Raw genomic sequence first — 16,237 nt, 5'->3', positions numbered from 1 at the left:
GTCCTTTGGCACTGTAGCTATGGCCAGTTTCCTGTCATTTCTCACACAGATGGGTAATATTTTGTGGTACTTTGTCATTGTTCATCACAGGAGCTTTGGACGGAGCAACAGCAATAAAGAATTAATAATAATCTTACAGTATCACATGGCCCTGCATCAATAAATACAGAAATATTTCATTGCACTTAAAAAATAAATCCCATTTTTTTTAAACCAACGTCAAAGTTTTTATAATCTTTTCCCATTGCAATAGAAAAGTAGAAACAAAATTTGCGCAATACAACCTCTTAAAAATAGTGTATTTGAATATTTACATAGTTTACAATATGTACAAATAAATATATAATAACATGAACCAATAAACTCAGAGCACCTCACAAACGTTGCATGAATATTTATATTTTCTTATTAAAAACATGTTCAGATTAACTGTATACAGCCTGCCTGGTGTCCTGCGAGTGTTTTAGACAAATTCAGTTCTAAAAATCCATATTGCTCTCGGTGGATCCATTTGATTGTTCATGTGAACGCAGTATTTATGGCTCTGTTTTGTATTTATGGCTCTGTTTTGCAGCAGTGCAGTGTCAGATCAGATTACATTTGCTGCATGCACGGAGTCTGATGAAGTCCCAGCAGGTCCTCAGTTCAAGACAGAATATCAGAGCAGGAATTTGGTACAGGGTTAACGTTGAGACGGCCGCTTCGGTCCATGAGGCAGATGTTTGTGTTGTAGACGGTCACCCTGTTGTGTATCTCTTCCTCAGGTGGAGATCCAGAAGGAACAGATATTTTTCCTGTAAAGATAAAGAGCAACTTTATTGCAGTGTCACTAATCTCTGACTTTGTCCATGCCATGCAAGGTGCACATGGACAAAACCTGGACAGACACAGTGCAAAGGTATTACTGCATACAGTCTGTGAAAACTGCAAAAAAGAACATTATGTCTGTTTAATATCATTGAATGTCGTGTGGAGGAACATCTGGTTCCACACTAATAAAAGAACAATGAACAGATACAGATGACCAAGAAGCTCTGCTGTACCTGCAGTATTTAGTGCCACACTCTGAGTGATACATGCAGCTGGTGCCCACAGGCTTCATGCTGTTCCAACGCCACAAAAGTGAGCGTTTGGTCCGCTGGAGAAGACCTCTGATGTCTTCACGTACAGGCAGCGAAATGACCTGTAAAGGAAAATATAAGATGCTTAAAGAACTGTGATGACCTTCCTGGTACATGGTGTTAAAGATCAAATTTCATCAAAAAATCTAAAGCCACAATGTTCTCAATTTACACAAAGGAGATAAAGTAAACTCTCAGGATGTAGACAGTAAATGCAGGTTGGTGAACTGACCTGAATGGTGCAAATCAGCGACACCAAAATAGAGGCGATGATGATTCTTTCCTGAAGAGTCGGCATGTTGTTCGCAGATCAAGCGAAAGAGAGAAGCTGTCGTGTGGCGAGGCTCATGCTCGCCCTGTATTAAAGGCTTTAATTGGGTTGGGGAGGAGCTACACTCTGACAGATCTCAAAGATTAATTCTCCTATTTGCTGCTTTCATTACTGAGGCTGAGATTGTTGGCAGAGAGGTTGATCTCAAGTCAAAGCCAATGAGGCAAAACTCTTTGCACAGTGGTACTTATCAGTTTTATAATGACGGCCGAAGTCAAAGATTATCTGCAGGGAGCCAAAGTACACTGTAGCCCAGCAATTAAGGACAATTCCACGTCACAGGTATCTAACTCCAACCTTAGCATGTGTCACAGACCCTAGAGATGTATCCATCCACCCATTTACTTCACTCCTGGAGTCTCGAAGTCAGATCTGATCCCAGGACCTTCATGCCGAGATGGGACTACTGCTGCCGACCACAAAGCCACCTGCAGATACTCTACACGAATGGTCCTCTGTATGCTAAGAAAGGAATTTCTGGCCAATGAAAGTGAATGAAGTTTGCCAAAATTACAGATAATTACAGGTGCAAAAGCCAGCCACTGATGTTCCTCTGGGCCAGGCAATAACTCTCCTTCCACCTATTGACTCTTCAACTTGAGCTTCTCACTGGCTAACAGCAGAAACTGGTTATACTGCTGTGAATATCAGTTTGAGTTTGATGCCGTAGAAGAACATACACCCATGAAGGAATAGTTAGACACTTCAGGAAATACTGTACGCCTCTTCTCTTTCTTGCCGAGAGTTAGATGAGAAGATCAATCCCACTCTCCTAATTATAGGTTGAATAAGAAGCTATGGCCAGACGGCAGTTAGCTTAGCTTAGCATAAAGACTGAAAGCAAGTGGAAACAGCTAGCCTGGCTGTGTCCAAAGTGACAAAAAAATCTGCCTAACCACGTGCCTAAAGCTCACCAACTAACATGTTACATCCAGGAGTCCCTGCAGGACCCTCAGCCAAGAAACACTCCAGCATGAATCTCCATGTGACACAACCACTTTTTATTTTTATGCCCATGCACCAGCAACCGTTCCGCTGGACAGGAAAAAAAACATTTTTGAACATAGCTAAAGAATCCTAATTATGACAAAAATTTCACAGGAATGCCTCACAGAATAAAATGAAGAAGTGATGACATTTTATATCCAAAGGCTCAAAGGTCAGCTTCACTGTGACATTGTAATGATCTGCACTTGTAAAAGCGTAGCTCAGGAACAGAAGGAGAGATTGTGACCATATTTCACATTTGGTCAGACACTGAATTTGCGACATTAATCGTGGGCGCCCACCTTGAAACTGTGCTTATTGTATCAATCTTCTGTGCTGCCGGGTTAAAGATGTGTGTCAGGTTTCCACATTTTTTTGTCCAACGCCTATATTTGAAGCATTTTAGTCGACCACAAGCTCATTGGTTTTGCTGATATTGAGCTTCAGGTGACTGTCTTCTCTCTGATGGGAGTTTTTTTGTGTGTATCTCTTCTTTATTGCGGTGTCATTAATTTCTGACTTTGTTCATGCCATGCACAATGCACGTGGACAAATCTCCACTGATACAGTGCACATGTATTACTGCATGGGAAAACTTTCAAAGTTTTATTTTATTCTCAAAGAAGTGAGCTTAATAGTAGTCCTCAGCCCATGACTCATCTCTGCTCGATGCTACATTAGCCGCTAACACACCTCCAGCACATCTCTGACTGAACTATCAGCAGTCAGAAATCAACAGGGGTGTGTTTGAGAGGGTGTGTGTATTCAGTGCAGGCATAATTAGAATTAAATTTCAACAGAGACTTTCCACACCTGCTAATAATAAATTAGTCAGAGCTTTTTAATGGTGCAAGGTCATGAGGCGATTCATGCTGTACTGGTGACCTCTATAAAAAAGGAAAACCCAACATACTGGAAGTCATGATACAGCACTTTATGAAATACACGCCCTCAGAGAATGTCAAGTTGGTTTATTGAAGCTGTAGTGAATGACACTGTCCAAAATGTTAGATACATGCCTTGTTCAGCGTGTAAACAGTGATTATATATTGATTTTAGTACGTACGACGAGTTGTGTAAACAATATTCTCTTTTACATATAAAACAAAGACACAAAGACAAGACGACCTGTCAGTGATGTGTGTTAAACAGTGGTTACTGTATTGACATAAAATCTATTACATTTTCAGAATGGGCAATCTAATCAACTGTAGCCCAATAAAAGCAAAGTCCTTTCCACCCAAAAAACTTGAAATAAAGTCACAATAATCTGACAACATGCTGTTTAAAAGTGCTGAATTGAACCAACCAAATAACGACTTATTCCTAGTCGTTAAAAGGAAAAACCCAATTTTAGATTTGGCAAGATGTTTGTCAGTAGTGTCAGGAGCATGAAGCTGTTCAGATACAGATTTTGAAATAATATGAGGCAAACTTCAAAATCACACATTCATTGCAAAATGTTGGGATGAGGGGAAAGAAGAAGATGTGCTTCACACCATCATGAGACAAGACACCGTTCTCCACACCTTCGCTCTACACTGCTGCTGTTGAAGTAATACTACTTGGATGTTATTCCACATTATACTATATACATGTAGTGTGGATTATTGGATTTCCATTGAAGGCAACAATAGAACGTGGTTTTTAAACAGTTCAAAGATTCAGAGTTGCAGCCAACTCAGGAAACAAAAAAGAAAAGTCTGAACGAAAAACACAAAATGTGATGTTCTCAAACCATCCGACTCTAAAACATCAAAATGACGTGAGAACCTTTTACTTGGAATAATACAAATTAGGCCAGTGGACGTTTGGTACAGCTTTCACTTTGCTTATGCTTTGTGACAACACAAACACATGAAATGTTGTTGTTACAAAATTACCAAAGAGGATATTTGTCTTGCATTAAAACAGCTGTACGAACTCTCTTCTTACTGAAGCCTCAACCACAACAACAGCCTCACCAGACCAGCACAAATGTGGCAACTGGTCCATATGCGGCCAGTATTCCTTCATCACCATTACAACTCTGTAGCCTTTCTTTTTATGGACACACACACACACACACACACTGTCCATCACTTTTGGGCACCTTACATGAACCTACATTCATTTCCTGAGACTTCCCGTAACCAGAACCAGAACCACTACTTGCCTAAACCTAACCTCAAGCCAAGTCTTCAGCCTAAACTTCTATCTTAAATCTATGTAATGGGGACTTGCATTTTGTCCCTATAAGGAAGGGGAGTCCCCACAATGTGAGTAATAACATCTGCACACACACACGCACACACACACACAAAAAGATTACAGGCTATGATCAAATAATGACACTGACAGTGACACAAACACATGTCACAGCTGAAGGTTTGATTAGCTCAGAGTCGACACTTCAGACAGTTTAAATTAGACTTAGCAGGAGATTAAAATCACTCAGTTCATGTTGCTTCAATCCAAAAACCCATATTCAAAAAGTACAAAGAAAAATAGACTCAATGTAAGATTCAATAAAAACTGTTGTGATTTCAGCATCACTACAACTGACTTGAGAGGAAGACATTGAGCTCGACCTCGTAAAAAACAACGCACAGAGAACATGCGGTCCTCTTCACTTGTCTCCTAAAACCATTATGTTAAAAAGCAGGTTAAAAGGAGAAATTTTGGTTATGAACGGACAGTTACTTGGAGGTTAATGAAAAAAAAACTGCAGGTCGACTGAACCCTTGAAATATTGAATTAAACGTGGCGATCCTCCTCTTTTCACATCGTGTTTGGTGCTATGACAAGAGCAGGGGCTGTCGCTCCGCAGCAGTGCTCTGAAAAAAGAAACCAGGCACATTAAAAAATATCACCTGAACACAGCACTGAAATAGTTACAGGAGTTTAGTGAAGAAGAAATTGAAATATTATATTATTTGCATGAGTATAAATAAACATTTTATTCAAAAAAGAAAATAATTGTTAGTTGCAGCTCTTACGACCACACAAACTCATTAATGTCTCACCTCAGGGACCTTCTGTCGACACATCAGGAACATGAAGATTCCTCCCAGAATGATGCCTAGACCAATCAGCATGAACGGAATGTTCACCACGACATTCTGCTCGACAACGATCGCGTGCAGCTTCAGGACCGATGCGTCGTCAATGACGACGCTCTGAGGAGAGGGCGGGAGAGTGAGATGAGAGGCAGGGTTCAGCACAAGATAAAAACACTGAACAAAGAAAACAGTGCCAGGGGTAGATCATCTATCAGAGGAAACATTATACTTATTTCACCATTTGATTTCATTTCAAAGCAAAGAGGCCAGAAGAATTAGAATTTTCTGTATATGTGACATTTAACCGCTACTGAATGCTTAATGTTGAAGTTGTAATTTCCACTGAATGTATAGCACTGAAATACAGTATTTCATTTGAAAACAATCTTTCAGACTGTATCTGGTCTGATTTTAATTTTCAAAAACTTTCCAAATTCCAAAGGTTATTTATTTGTTTTATTAAACCACATAACTTATTATTCTTCTGCTTCTACAGTAACATATTTCAATACCATAAATTCAGTGCTACACAAACGTACTTAGTAACGACTCAGTCATGATTACATTTCATAATTCGGCGTTTGGTTGCTTAGAAAATTCAAATTATTAGGACTTTTCTTTGCTTCCATACAAAGAAATGTTCTTATAGGAAAGTTTTACTTGCCAACTGTCAACTATCAAAAAAGTTTTATTGCCACAACTGCATCTGATAAGACAGAAAAGCAATTAATTCAAGGCTAACTTATCAAAGGTTCTAACTTCAAAAGACAAAAACAAGCCAGATGTGTTTTTAAAAACACCTGTCACTAATTTTAACTCAGGACAAATGACGGACCACCATCTGAGCCCATCTGCAACATTTACTGAACTTTAAGCTTCTTTACAATAAAAATGGGACCCCCAGTGTGACGTTTGAATGGTGGAATACAGCGATGAGATGTATTATTTCAAAATCATGTTAGGGTGTCTGTGATATTATGCATGACATACAATAAAAGTGTGACAGACAGATGGCCTTTCGCCTGAACGTGGCCTAAATTTGGACTGGATTTGGATTGCTGGTGGGGGTTTGTTATCATCGCCAACCAGTGTTCAGTATGTGACTAAATTAAAAAAAACGGTGTGTGTGTGTGTGTGTTTTTGTACCTCATTGAGATAAACCACAGGAAAGACCACCGTCTTAACGTTTCCTGTTTGACTGGGGAAAAAAAAAAAAAAAACATATTCACAATTTTTGCCAACTATCATAATTGCCACTGTCCTTACTATCACATGAACAAAGGCCTATGAGCTAATGAATAAATGGGAAACAGACATTCAAAAAACTTGGACAACATGTCCATCTGTTCAGTCTGGACTTAAGATGACATCACTGTTTGTTCCCTCAGACGCCAACAAGTAGATGCATAACAAGTCAGCCACAACTGTCCAAAAGTCCATCCATAATGATGATGGTGGCATAACTGCTTTACAGTTATCTTCCCGGCACCCTTCCTTGACTTGGGTAGTCATACAGCTATAACGGCTTCATTAAAGACAATATGGTGACAATGGGGTTTATGACAAAAAAGGTGCAGCATCTCTACAACAAACATTCACGAAGGCAATAAGCCAATTACCTGAAGGTGGGAATTTGCTCGACGTAGACGTTGACCTGGAGCCGCTTTGCTGCTTGCAGAACAATTCCCGTTAGCTGCAAGCAGAATTAGACGTTGTTATGGAAACACGCGATTGAAGAGAAACTTAACGGCAATGACCTGTGTGCAGAACACTCACACCCATCACTCCTCACGTATGAACATTTATGCCTCACTATCACATATTCAGCGCCAATACCACATGTTGTCTAGACAGCATTTATTATGTTCAAGATCGTCATGCTGCAAACACTTTTTAGTAAATGTACTTTATGAGTCTGGTTGGCACAAACGATCTGAGAGGTAACACACCAACCTACACGTACTGCTCACACACACTAGTGAATTTTGACGCAGATATGTATCTGCATAAATCTTTACTGTAGGCGGCCCAAAATCACAGCCCCGAAGCTGGCAGCCGAGGTGGATTGCTCTACCCATGAAGTTGTGCTGGACGCCAGCCTTTATGACAGAAGTCCCAGGACTTTGACCAGTTTTAATATTCCCATGTAGCAGCATCGTGAAGATTATATCTTAGGAAGGAGGAAAAACTGATAAAACAGTAGCTTGTTTACGGGTTTCAAAGACTAATTTCATCTCATGATGCCGTGCAGCCACCATCTGGTGTTAATATAAGTGACTAAGCTTATGTGTCAGTCACATTCCAGGTTAGGCAAATAGATAAAATGTCAACTTTTTTTCACCTTTTTCTGAAATATTTCCATATTTGATATTCATGCATCACGATCCATTTTCCATTTTTGCTTATCTAAGACTAAGCTTCAAGTTACTATGTCCAAAGTGTGTTAATGCAGACCTCTAAAAATACACTGCAGCAACAAGAAAGGAGTTAAATCAAGTCTTCATGCAAAGTAAGCACTGCATGGCTGCTGAGGAAAGATACCAATCTGAAGAAAGACTTCGTTTAGAACGTTTAATTAGATCTCCACTTATTTATGCCGTTACTGTTTATGTCTTTGTAGTCTGTCTGCTTTCTTGCAGCAGTCAAATTAGTGTCATATTCAGGACCAGAAAAAAGGGTTTATCGCTATCAGTGATTTATCAGCTCTACGGTATGTGATGCATCACAGGATATGACTCTGCATTTCTTACTCAAATTTACTGTATTATGACAGGTCGTTATATCTGCAGGGTTCCTCTTAAAATAGTCACATCCATGTTGCCACAGACGCACTAAGCACTTATTTTGCACTAACGACATATTGTGCTCCTGGAAGTGTTTTTTCAGTCTTCTTCCTCTAATCAAGAATCCTCAGCCAGGTTATTATAGTACTACACATGATAAGAGCTGTTAGAGCTTATCTTTGGTGACAGCTCCGTTCCATGCACCCATGCTTTAATTTTTAACCCGTTAAAAAAAAAAAAGCTATGCCTCGTGGGCAACCACTGACAGGCGATCACAAAGTTGAGATCATCACCTAGCGGTTGACATGGATGTCATGTTTCATGTCAGTATTCCACATTGTGGAATTTTCTTCATAAAACATTTCATCTTAAAGTAGTGTTTCCTTTATTGTTGCTTCACTTGGATGCCTGACTTTCAATGTGCAGAATGGCGCACGGCATGAGACACCAGAAAGCTTTTTTCATGTTCATCTGCTGAGGAGAGAAAGTCTGAAAGTGTAAGGTGGGAACCTGAAACCTCCAGTGCACAAACACAAAGAGCGGGTCTTTCAGTGAAGGAGGAAACACCTTGTGTCCAGCAGTTCAACTTTTGATTTGAGAAATATTCATAGATTCTGGCGTTTCAATGTGGGAGAAGAAGTAGATGTGATTTTAAGAAACTTAAGGAGTTAATTTAACTTTCTGAGAGAAAAAGGGCCAAAAATGATTATTCCCAGCAGAGTATTTTTATAGGTTTTAAAACGACTTCTCAACCAGCCACTGGTGGGCCTTGGTGCGCCATCTAGTGGTTCGCAGAGGCAGTGGTGCTGGTAAATGGTTAAATTGAAATTAAAAGCACATCATCAGAGAGAGAGACTGGGGTCGCAGCAGTATTCAGGTTTCACAGTATATTGTGGTATAAAAACTGACAGTTATCACATCATGTACATTTGCTTATTTGAATATTGGGGATTAAAGTTGAAATTCCTACCGGATTGATATCAATCACTGTCTGGTGCTGCTCCTTGTCCGGCCTCATGCCAAACACATCCTGAACAAATTTCTCATCTGCCTGGTAGAAGTGTGGTGAGGACATTATGATGGGAGCTCCTAAACAAAAAGCAGACTCAGTTAAATTAAGATCTAAGACTGAATTTCACTTTCTGAGGTACATCTGGCTATGTGACATGATGAAACGGCCTTGTTTTTTTCCATGCAGATCAGCTGTTTAATGTACCCCACCTTGTTTACATGAGCTGACATTCAGCACACCAGAGCCCAGGCAATTTCCAGCAGGGACACAGAAGCCGGCGTTGGCTGGGTTCACAGACATATTGGCAAACACCTTGTTGGGGGGACTGAAGCGATACCCGGGGATCCCCTTCACAGTCACATCCTCATCATACAAGGCATACAGAGACCTTGGAAACAGAGCCAGATGCTGGTTAATCTTTGCAGGCACAAATAAATCCTGTAAAGCTGAAAGTGAAACAGAAGTTGAAATTTCGTAAATGAGTTCCTTGGCAGCCGAATTACAGAAATGCTGCACAGCACAAACAGGTTTTACCAAAAGTAATTCAAAGGCTATGCCGGTTTTTCACATGTTACTGCCTCATAAACCTTTGCTTGTTTTAAGCAGCACGAAATAGGTACTAAGCTAACAGTGACCTCATTTATGAGGCCAGCAATGACCAGGCTAAACTGGTGTCCCTAATCCAATATCCAGACATGAATAATGTCGAGGGAAAGGCTCAGCAAGAGATCTTTGGATGACTGATAGGAGAGCCCTTTCACATGCCAACTCAAGCCAAGTAGATAAGGAAAAGAATGACTCAGCTAAAGAGGAAGCAGAAATCTGAACTGAAATCAATTTCATATAACCTAAAGCTAAAGATTCTTCATGCTCAGCTGTGCTCAAAAGTCAGCCAAAAGAAATGAAGGACAAAACTAACTGCAGTGTACAAAAGTGCTTCCTATTCCACATTAGCTGAAAGGGACTTTTATGACTGTGGGACACTGTGTAAAAGATAAAGGGGGGCAGCCGTGGCCTAGAGGTTGGAGAAGCGGCTTGTGACCGGAGGGTCGCCAGTTTGATTCCCCCCACCGGACTGGCAGAGAAACTTGGGTGTGGTGGAGTATTCACCCCCTCCATTAGCCGGCTGATGTGCCCTTGAGCAAGGCACTTAACCCCCCAATATGCCTGGGCAGCCCACTGCTCCTGTGTGTCTCACTGCATGTTGCATGTGCATGTGTGTGTTTCAGTAAATCAGCGATGGGTGAAATGCAGAGACTAATTTCCCAGTTTGGGATTACTAGAGTGAATAAAATAAAAAAAAAACATTAAAATAAAACAGAATGTGTTAACTTGCTAATCCTTTTTGACATACACTCGATTTAAAATGCTACAAAGACTACATATAGAATATATTTAACGTTTTACCTCATCAACTTCATGTAAATATTTGATTATTCTGGATTTGATGGCAGCAACACTTTTCAAACGAGTTGTGACAGAAGCAACAAAGACTGGGAAAGTTGTGGAACGCTCCAAAAACACCTGTTTGGATCATTCCACAGGTAAACAGGTTGATTGGTAACAGGTGATAGTATCATGATTGGGTATGAAAGGAGCATTCTGGAAAGGCTCAGTCGTTCACAAGCAAGGATGGAGCGAGCTTCACCACTTTGTGAGCACATAAAGGAGGTTAATATAGGAGCTCAGGAACACTTCATAAAACCGTTGTAAACACGGTTTGTTTGCAATGTTTGCATTCTGTTTTTGCATCCTGGACTTTTTGAAACCAGAGTTAAGTCTTCCAGATAAGTCTTCCAGTGTCATGGTCCTTAGCCGTCCATAAAACACTTTGGAGTCTACTCACCTGCACAGGTCAGAGGAGAACATGTAGAGCGTCTCACTCTTGGTGATGACTGGATGGAAAGACGCACCATTGGTTCCATTGATCATATTGCACTCATCAGACGTCCACCAATTCAGCGAGCTGAAGGCATACACAAGAAAGATGAATGTTTCTGCATTTTATCAGTTTCTTATTTATGTAATTAAAAATCCAAGAGTTTCATGCATTTAGAATGTCCATTGTTTTCATCTTGGCTGAAAGACTTCAAACCAATTTGTTGGGCAAAATATATGTTTTTTTTAATGTTTTAAACAGTGCAGTAGATCAAGATTGAAAATGTTTGCAGGTTAGAAAAAGCTTGACAGCAGTCCTTTTTGTGTTTAAGGAATAGCTGCTGTGCTGTATTTTGTGCAAAGCTAACCCTCTCCTGGTTTGTAGCTTCATATTTAACTGACAGATATTAGTGGGCAGCATCAACCTCATTATCCAAATCTCTGCACGAAAGCAATGTGTATTTCCCAAAATCCTGAGAGTGCAGACTCAGATGGCAAGTCAAGTATGCAAGATCACTGTTATACCTCACTGACGCAAACAACAGGAGAGCCTGAAACAATTAGTTTAACAAGAGAGACGCTGATGAAAGAAAATCTCCAATGGCAAAAAAAGAGGATTAACATTAGTGTGCCTGTGATGAAAGACACAGGAAGTGTCATATCAACAGGATGAAACAAGCCTTGATCACATTCCTGTCTGGTTCTGATGCAATCACGTTATCTAACTCTCACCCATTCAAATGACATGTAATCAATGATCACCACTAATTGGATTTACAGAGCCAAGAGATAATTCTCATTCAGTCATTGTCATTTCTTGCTGGAGGTGAGCGCAGATAATTACCTCTCACCGTTCCATGTATCCACTCTAGCAAAGTCTTTGTAGTTTTGCTGTCCGGTGAAGAACACGTATTCACCATCGTTTGAAGCATTGCTCTGTGAGAAAAACAGGAATACTTTCAACAAACAGCTCTCATGCAAGAAAGCTGAAAAAACACAAAACAGTAGCTGGTCCAATTAGAGTCTTTACAAATCATCCCAGACTCTTGATTTTCTATTATTCTAATAAAGCTTCTGCGCAACTGATATATTTTTTCGACCTTTTTATGAAAAAACACACACTACAGTCTGTACAAGCATACTATAACATATTAATATGCTTAAATGAGACCTTATAGAAGAGTCCGAAAACATCATCCAGCTCAGGTTCCACAACTTTGAGGGCTTTGAGCAGGGCGTCTTCGTATCCCCACAGCAGCTCTCCCACTGTATGGGTGGTGAAAAGGCCTTCATCAGTGGCCTTCATGTAGGAGGAGATCAGATTGGCCACAATAGGCTGATCCCTGAATCTCTCCATCACCGTCTGCCAGGAAGAAGACGTGAATCTTGTTAAAAACAGCTAGCAGAGTAAAGCGCTAAACTGCTTACTAAGTTCCACAGAGAAGAAGACTATGTAAGAGAATGAATCATTGGCTTAAGTAAAATGTAAAAAAAATCTACTTCAGTCTTACAATACATCATTTACTGCTACATTTGTTAACAGTAAAAAGAAATCACAGCTAATAAATCAAAATAAATATCAGAGAAGAAAACATGCATCATACGAATGATAAACATTGATAAATATAGTAACTTGTGCATATTTTAGACTATGATTTTACTGTTTTGCTGCCTAAATCATCTCATAATCTTAGCCCAGGTAAAACATCTGGGTTAAGAGTCAGTGATTTATTGTATATTATGTTACGAATAGTCTTTTCTTGTTTGTATGTTGCTGACCAATAAAAGAAACCAGGCAATAATACAACTGTGACTCAATAACGTATTATGGATTTCATTGGCTCACCATTGCAGGAATGTTGACTGTCCTGATGAGGTCACTCTCTGGGCCTCGGGACATGTTCGGCTGGAATATGTAGGTCTTCGTGTTGACAGCGGCTACTTTAGTGCCATTATCCTGGAAGTTCACTTGCTCCATAGGCCGGTACTCTCTGTGTAGAACAATTTAACACCTGAGATCAGTTTAAAGGAAGTGGACCGCTGCTAGTCCCTTATCACAGCGCTGCAACAATATTTTAACGGAAAAAAATATTTTAATTAGTCTGTTCAGGATGATATTATTAACTTATATTAACTTCTTTGATGCAGCATCAACCTCCCCAAGTCCCAGGTGTAATATTAAACTAATCACTACATTAGCACCATATTATATATGAAAGTATATGATAATATTTTTCCCATTATGTACAGCACATGTACTTCAGACTGCAGAGAAAAGGCTACTGTTGAGCAATTCCAAAGTTCTCTGTTAAAACTCACATATTTGGCTTAAATATAACGTAATGCAGGAAGTAGACATTTCCTTTAAACTTATTTCCATCCCAGGCTCAATTTCACATGACTGTCAAAAAAAAAAAAAGGAAACCACAGATTGTTGAGCAACGGTGACAGCTGCTGTGATGCACCCACTGACTATCAGCTTCCACTCTGAACGTAGAGATGTTTAGGACTAAAAAAAAAGGAGTGTTACTGGCCAAAGCTGGGTTTGCAGAATAATATGAACTTCAGGACTGCATGAGCATGTCAATGGTTCACATGGATATTTCTTGGATTTGCTACCATTATGTTAAAGAGCTGCCTTTTGGCGCAGTAAAAGGCCTTTTGGCAGAAAAGAAGGAAGGAAAAATTTAAACATTTCAGTGATGCCCTTCAGAATTCTTAGTGAGACAATCTGGCAGCTGTACAAAGCTACTGTGTCTGTCAGTGCTGAGAGTGGAGAAGCAAACAAGCTGCCTCAAGCTAGCCAGAGACAGGATCAAACTAATCTGTCTCTGCGAGCTGTCACTGTCATTTCCGAAACAACAATAATTTAGTAATGGAAGAAACATGTGGGTTCAAACGTATTTCTGGAAAATAGTAGAGTTTGTCCTCCACTTACAGTATGTTGTTTATGATACTGCAAAATGCAACAAAATGTCTGAGAGAAAGCGTTCAACAATCAAACATATTCTGGACTGTGACCAGCTCTGTGTGGCAACTTTAATGCTTTTGTCAGCTTGGAGGTTTTCTCAACAAAATGCACTAATCACACTATTTATATGAGCCTAAATTTACTTTGTTAAACTTTTTTTGCTATACTTCTCTCAAATCGGTGAATGGTCAGTGTTCTTTCAAGTCTAGAATACCACTTAAAACTTCAAAATCAACTTATTTAAAAAAGAGTATGCAGACATATATTCTCGATCAATGGAAACATGTTTTACTACAGTATATATTGCTTGTGCAGATTCTGCCTTCACGTGCACCACTGCCCTGTGTATTTTCAGATCCTTTCTTTCCTCTTTGTGCATCAGTTAATCTAATCATCAGCTTTTTGGCACCTTTCTACCTTGCGGGATGACAGACCTGGTTTCCATTGAATAAGCTGTAAATGTGCAACGCGCTTTGCACTCATCCCAGAAATAGTAGTAGAATTGTACTCTAGTGGCTTCTTCAGTTTGTTTATTCATGATGATGATTGATGTTAATTAGAAGGAGGCATCTTGAATACAATGGCTTTTGTCTACCCCCTCCTTTAGATCTGTGTGGCTGTTTTTTACTGTGAGATCTGCACTTCTGTTTTACAGAACGGGTGACTAGAGAAATATCATCTCTCTCACCTGTACGTGTATGGTCCGATCTCCACCACAGCAGGCCTATCGCCTTCCAGCACCTCCAGGGGATTGGTCAGATTAAAGAAGTAAAACTGCATGTAAATAGGGGCTGGTGGATTCTCCCAGACCTCAAACGCCTCTGTTCCATTCTTCAAAATGACTTTCTGTGGGGGACAAAAGGCAGTGGGTTGCTTGTTCTGCACAATTGAGAAATATGCGTGACTTCAGACAAATTGTGTGGTGCTGACTAGGCTGTCCTCACATCATATGACAACTACGATGCTGCTGCACAAACGTGCTGTACGTGGTGAAATCACCACTTGGCTGTTCTGTCATGAATGACATGCCATTACTTTCACGTTTAAGTAGGCCAATGAGGTGAGGCTGGCCGATCACAGAGCAGGAACAGACTAACTGAAACCTATGCCAGATATACAGGTGATGTGAATATGTTTAACAAAACAAGAGCTAGTGACAGAGAAAATGTAAAGATTGAACTGACATAATACTTCAACAAACTAGCCGAAGCTACATTAACAAAGCTAAATTGCTTAATAGCGGTCTATAATAGTATTGTCAGCGGCTATCACAACAGGTCTAACTTTAGGAGTCGATGAACGTTACATTCCTAAATCTGAGTCATTAAAAAAATATTCAGCTTCACACGTTGGCTAGCTAAAGACCTAAAGTTGCCCAGCAAACATTTCCATCATGAAAAATCAGCGGCAAACCCGAAACACTGTCTCAGATGTTTTGGGAAATCATCCTAGCTAACATTAGCTGTCAACAAAATTTCTAACGTTAGCCTATTTAGCGATTGTCTGCGGTTAAAGCCTGTTATTAGACGTTAGCCTGAAAAAGAAGCTTACCTTTTTAACCAGCGACTGTACAAAATGTGGAAACACGTCAGACAAGACCAAAGCAATGCCCAAAATCAGAATTAGTATCGAGAAAACTCCGGTGCTGTAAATGCAGCATGGTTTCAGTAGCATGGTGAAACAGCAGGCTGACACCTCACAGTAGCTTTCGTGGACATTAGCTTCTGTTTATGTGCGCCGTTTGTTTTGATGGCCGGGCAGCTTGCTCGATGGAGCAAAGACACATCCGGAATGAAACATTACCTTCTACCACTTCCGCTTTCTTCGACAATCGACGGCGTCCTGGAGCATGCGGCCGTGACGACTATGTTGAGGATAGCCAAATTAATGCAAAATTTTAATCTATAATGGTAAAATGTGATCGTGCTCTAACATCCATTAGATGGTATACAAAATTATGTTTTTCCACCGTAGCTGGTTGTGGATGCCCGAGTGCAGGGTAAAATCTTGTAGTTAGAGAGTCTTTGTTTTTAATCACATGACAGTAACGTCACGTGACGTGTCAAATCTCGGTCTTTTGCGGATCATTTTGTTTTAATCATGGGTCACAGCC

At 40.0% G+C, this 16,237-nt stretch overlaps 2 protein-coding genes across 2 annotated transcripts; both read right to left on the bottom strand.

The window, feature by feature from the left end:
* Window positions 1–760: 760 nt before the first annotated feature.
* LOC121623527 (liver-expressed antimicrobial peptide 2) lies at window positions 761–1,419 on the bottom strand. The gene is made up of 3 exons (XM_041960819.1): window positions 1,354–1,419; window positions 1,044–1,183; window positions 761–794 (listed from the first exon to the last, which is right to left on the bottom strand). Exons 1-3 carry the CDS (start codon window positions 1,417–1,419, stop codon window positions 761–763), a joined length of 240 nt encoding a protein of 79 aa, XP_041816753.1.
* Window positions 1,420–3,390: 1,971 nt separating this feature from the next.
* On the bottom strand, window positions 3,391–15,865 carry scarb2c (scavenger receptor class B, member 2c). Its single transcript, XM_041959843.1, has 12 exons — window positions 15,676–15,865; window positions 14,813–14,970; window positions 13,000–13,144; window positions 12,325–12,516; window positions 11,998–12,089; window positions 11,122–11,241; window positions 9,485–9,663; window positions 9,234–9,352; window positions 7,100–7,173; window positions 6,627–6,678; window positions 5,445–5,597; window positions 3,391–5,255 (listed from the first exon to the last, which is right to left on the bottom strand). Exons 1-12 carry the CDS (start codon window positions 15,796–15,798, stop codon window positions 5,217–5,219), a joined length of 1,446 nt encoding a protein of 481 aa, XP_041815777.1. The 5' UTR covers window positions 15,799–15,865; the 3' UTR covers window positions 3,391–5,216.
* Window positions 15,866–16,237: the final 372 nt, after the last annotated feature.

This window comes from Chelmon rostratus, chromosome 19 (genome assembly GCF_017976325.1).
Source record: "Chelmon rostratus isolate fCheRos1 chromosome 19, fCheRos1.pri, whole genome shotgun sequence".
Lineage (NCBI taxonomy): Eukaryota > Metazoa > Chordata > Actinopteri > Chaetodontiformes > Chaetodontidae > Chelmon > Chelmon rostratus.
The sequence above is the reverse complement of the archived record's forward strand: the minus strand, read 5'-3'. Positions and strand labels throughout refer to the sequence as shown.

Bases quoted from the DNA above. Each gene is read 5' to 3' on its own strand.
- LOC121623527 (XM_041960819.1), bottom strand. From the start codon at position 1,419: ATGCCGACTCTTCAGGAAAGAATCATCATCGCCTCTATTTTGGTGTCG. The intron at 1,184-1,353 runs GTCAGTTCACCA...TTTCCTTTACAG, and splicing joins CGCTGATTTGCACCATTCAG to GTCATTTCGCTGCCTGTACG. The intron at 795-1,043 runs GTACAGCAGAGC...TTATCTTTACAG, and splicing joins TGTGGCACTAAATACTGCAG to GAAAAATATCTGTTCCTTCT.
- scarb2c (XM_041959843.1), bottom strand. From the start codon at position 15,798: ATGCTACTGAAACCATGCTGCATTTACAGCACCGGAGTTTTCTCGATA. The intron at 12,517-12,999 runs GTGAGCCAATGA...TCTTCCTGGCAG, and splicing joins CAGTCAACATTCCTGCAATG to ACGGTGATGGAGAGATTCAG. The intron at 5,256-5,444 runs GTGAGACATTAA...TTCTTTTTTCAG, and splicing joins GTCGACAGAAGGTCCCTGAG to AGCACTGCTGCGGAGCGACA.